The 3,609-nt window shown below is 43.7% G+C and overlaps 1 protein-coding gene across 1 annotated transcript; it reads left to right on the top strand.

The window, feature by feature from the left end:
• The first annotated feature begins 2,165 nt into the window (after window positions 1–2,165).
• LOC120105814 (putative F-box protein At2g33200) lies at window positions 2,166–3,302 on the top strand. The gene has a single exon (XM_039118569.1). The coding sequence runs from the start codon at window positions 2,166–2,168 to the stop codon at window positions 3,300–3,302; it is 1,137 nt and encodes a 378-aa protein (XP_038974497.1).
• The last annotated feature ends 307 nt before the right edge of the window (window positions 3,303–3,609 follow it).

Here is a 3,609-nt window from a genome sequence, read left to right as displayed (position 1 = left end):
AAGTTTTAGGGATTGAAACATGGAGAAAGATCAATCCAAACTTTAAATTAGATGTGTTGACCTTAGGATAGGCTGAGAAAAGATTTTGGTTGATTAACCAAAAAAATCAACTGGGTTGATTGTGAACCCGAGTAAAACAATCGATATATATATTTTCGTTGACTGCTTGAAAAATTAAGTGGGTTGATTATGAGCCCATATAAAACAATCAGATTGAAATTTCAGAAAAATTAGAGTAAAATTTTTAAGAAAAAAGTCACGGAGAGGAGACATAGGTGCAGGGTTGGTACTGAACTACTATAAATTTTGTGCGTTTGCTTTGCTTAATTTGATTGCATTAATTTTTTGCATATTTACTTGTTACTCACTTGCAGAAAATAATATTCTTCTGTCAAGCTTTTTATTCCACTGCATTACACTTAAGTTTTTGAAAAGCCCAATTTACCCTTTCTTGGGCTGCATAGCTGGGCAACAATAATTGATTAGTCACTATCCAAAAATCTTGTCCTTAATTCTTTGCTTTTATAGGTTTGAAGAGCTGGAGCTCGAGGTACTTTGGCTTAGGCCTTGACTCATTTCTCGCACCTTTTCTTAAAATATTTGGAACATGTATGTGGGCTCCCATGCACACAAAATGGATTCGGGTTGTATCTTTCGCACAAAAAAATGATTCACCTTCTTTAGCAATAAACCCTTGGATCACCCCTCGTATCGATCTCAAAGCATTCCACTCTTTTTTTTCATCCATCTACATAGATTTCAAGGCACCAATTTCGCATTCTAATGGTTGACATCGCAAAAGAAAGTGAGTTATTCTTTCGCACGAAAGATATAAGCTGAAGCCATGCAAAACAAGGGGGAGAGAGATGGACAAAAATTGTGAAGAAAAAACAGGCTCTAATATTCTGGTATTATGGTCAAGCATAGTGTCTTGGACATATTTAATATTCATGAAAGTATAGTTTTTGGCACCTCAATAACGTCCTTAACATACATTCCATGCACCAAATAAATGAATAAAAGAAATTCTAATCCCTATTCAAGTGCAAAAGTATCTCTAGAAGCTATGAATTCTTACCTTCTGGTCATGTGGAGGTCCAAAAAAATATATCTATATAATTTTTCATGTCTGAGTCTAGATCTATTAAACAATAAGTCAATCCAAACTTGAAATAAACTTGATACATACGTGTACATACAAGCAAAATGCCCCGCAATGCAAGGGAGATAAAATAAATAAATACACAGAGGAAATCAACCTATCTAATTTAGCCTATGACAGTGGGAATACTATTAAATTCTTTAGTTAAAGTTCTATCATAGCAATCAATTAGATCCAAAGGATGCTTAAGATTTATCCTTATTGTTTATTAATTTTATACTCACCCCAATATGTGTTCAAATTCCAGTCTCCTTTGCACCTCCATCATCCCCTGCCTGGTTGGATACCCTTCCAAAATTTAATTTCCAAGCGAATGCAAGTCTAGGGCCCACCATGGGGCCGCAATATTCCGACCGATGTATGGATCCCATCACAATTCAGCAATAACTGCACCTGATTGGATGGCTCATACTAAAGCCATCAGACCATTTGCCGAATTCAACATTCTCGGACCCTCCTTTCCACGCATCCAATAAAGAGCCGAACTGGGACTCCTAATCCCGCTCCAACGGCTCCAAAAGTGATAAAAACGTACTCTAATCCATCACATGTTCTACCCATTCAGTTAATCTTGGAGATAAAAAAAAAAATGATTAGAGATTAGGGAAAGGAGGCAAGGAGGTTGGCTTTGACGAAGGAAAACCATTTTTAGTAAGAAAACAATCTACGAATAGGAGTCCCGGTTACTTAATTTGAAATTCATGATATGCTCGATATTTCTATGATTTTTATAGAATTTTTACTGAATTCTATTCCATCACATCTCCTTCTCCCACTTGTACTCTATCGGGCCACGTAATCTTGGAGGTCAAAAGAGTCGGTTAGATATCAGGGAATCGAGCGATCGTTGCCGACTCCAGGATTCGTTTCCTGCGCAATCTGGGCTATATAAAAAAAATAATAAATCAGTTTATTTAAACTGTATCTACGAAGTCTTCCCAAAGATAAAGGTTCCCTCCCGTCATAAACTCTCTCCTTGTTTTCTTGCTCTCAGATCTCAACCATGGATAACCACCGAGAAACCATCGTAAGCATACCAGATGGCTTCACAAATCCATTGCTCCATCAAGAAGCCGCAGCTGTAGAAGAAAATAGCTCCAGATGGTCCGACCTTTCCGTCGACGTCCTCGAGCTAATCCTCCGGCGGCTCGGCCCCGTCGACCACCTCCGGTTCGGGGAGACGTGCCGGTCGTGGAGGTCCGCCCGATCCCTCCACCGGACACGCCTCGACCTCCCCACCCCGCAGCTTCCGTGGCTCCTGTCCGGCCCAACATCGTTCCTCTCCAAAGGCTACCGCTTGAAGTTCTTCAGCCCCTCGGACGGCCGCCGTTACACCATCAGCATACCAAAAAGAACTCCGAGGCAGTACTGGGTCCCCGGCTCCTGCGCCAACTGGCTTATAACCGATGCAGGTCGCGATATTTTTCTCGTCAACCCCTTCACCGGAGTAGAGCTAAGATTGCCGAGGATTATAGCGGAGCGCGAGCCGAACCAGGACTTCGCCATCGCCGTCTCGTCGCATCCCGGCGCTCCCTACGGTGCGGTCGTGCTGGCGAACCTGTGGACGGTCTCACTTATCTGCAAGCGTCCTGGCGACAGGCACTGGCTCTGGTTTCATCTGACTGGGGAAGACCGGAGAGTCTGTCAAGTCGCGGCGGTCGGAAGGAAGTTCTACGGCATCACTCACGGGCGTCGGCTGGTCGACATCGACCCTGACCGATCTCCGCAAGTGGTTGTCATGAATCAAGTTGGAAGTATCCTGGGGAACCCCCAAGGTAGAACTCATGTTTTCCTGGTCGAGTCCGACGGAGACTTGCTAGCCGTCGTCATGAGCTGCCCGAACCTCCGTAGGTCTACTCCTTCGTTCAGCTTCTTGAGGTGGGACGTCGAGACATCGTTCTGGGAGGCGATTGAGAGCATCGGGGACCGGCTTCTTTTCTTGGGCCTGAGCAGCTCCATCTCGGTGGCTGCGAGAGAGCACGGAGTTGCCGGTGGGCGGATTTACACGATAGGTCCTCATTCTACGGGGATTTATGACCTGAGAACACGCGAAGGGGAGGTGCTTTGCTGCTGCAGGAGCTCTTCATGGCGAACTTGGGTGGCGCCTCGGCTGTTCTACTGGGAGGGACAAGCATTATGATCAGCTGGTGGTGGGATTATGCTGAAGAAGCCGTGAAGGTGTTTTTGTTGGCACTGATTAGTGTTTCTATTTCTTTTGTTTTATGTTGGGCATTAAACGAAATTTAATGGCCATCGCCCTCGAGTGAGCATGGCCAAAGAGTCAATAAGTCAGTAGTCTGGGTCAAGTATCATAGCAAATAAAAAGTCGTATGAATTGAGTCCTTTAATAAAGTGAGTGCCCATGCATGTCTCGTAGATATTCTAGTATATTTATGTATCGGGTATATCAAGGGTCACTATGTAATTATACAAAGCCATGTAATAAT

The sequence above is a fragment of the Phoenix dactylifera genome, unplaced genomic scaffold (genome assembly GCF_009389715.1).
Source record: "Phoenix dactylifera cultivar Barhee BC4 unplaced genomic scaffold, palm_55x_up_171113_PBpolish2nd_filt_p 000373F, whole genome shotgun sequence".
NCBI classification, from domain to species: domain Eukaryota; kingdom Viridiplantae; phylum Streptophyta; class Magnoliopsida; order Arecales; family Arecaceae; genus Phoenix; species Phoenix dactylifera.
The sequence above is the reverse complement of the archived record's forward strand: the minus strand, read 5'-3'. Positions and strand labels throughout refer to the sequence as shown.

What these genes read in the sequence shown, in the direction of transcription:
- LOC120105814 (XM_039118569.1), top strand. Translation starts at nt 2,166, where the DNA reads ATGGATAACCACCGAGAAACCATCGTAAGCATACCAGATGGCTTCACA.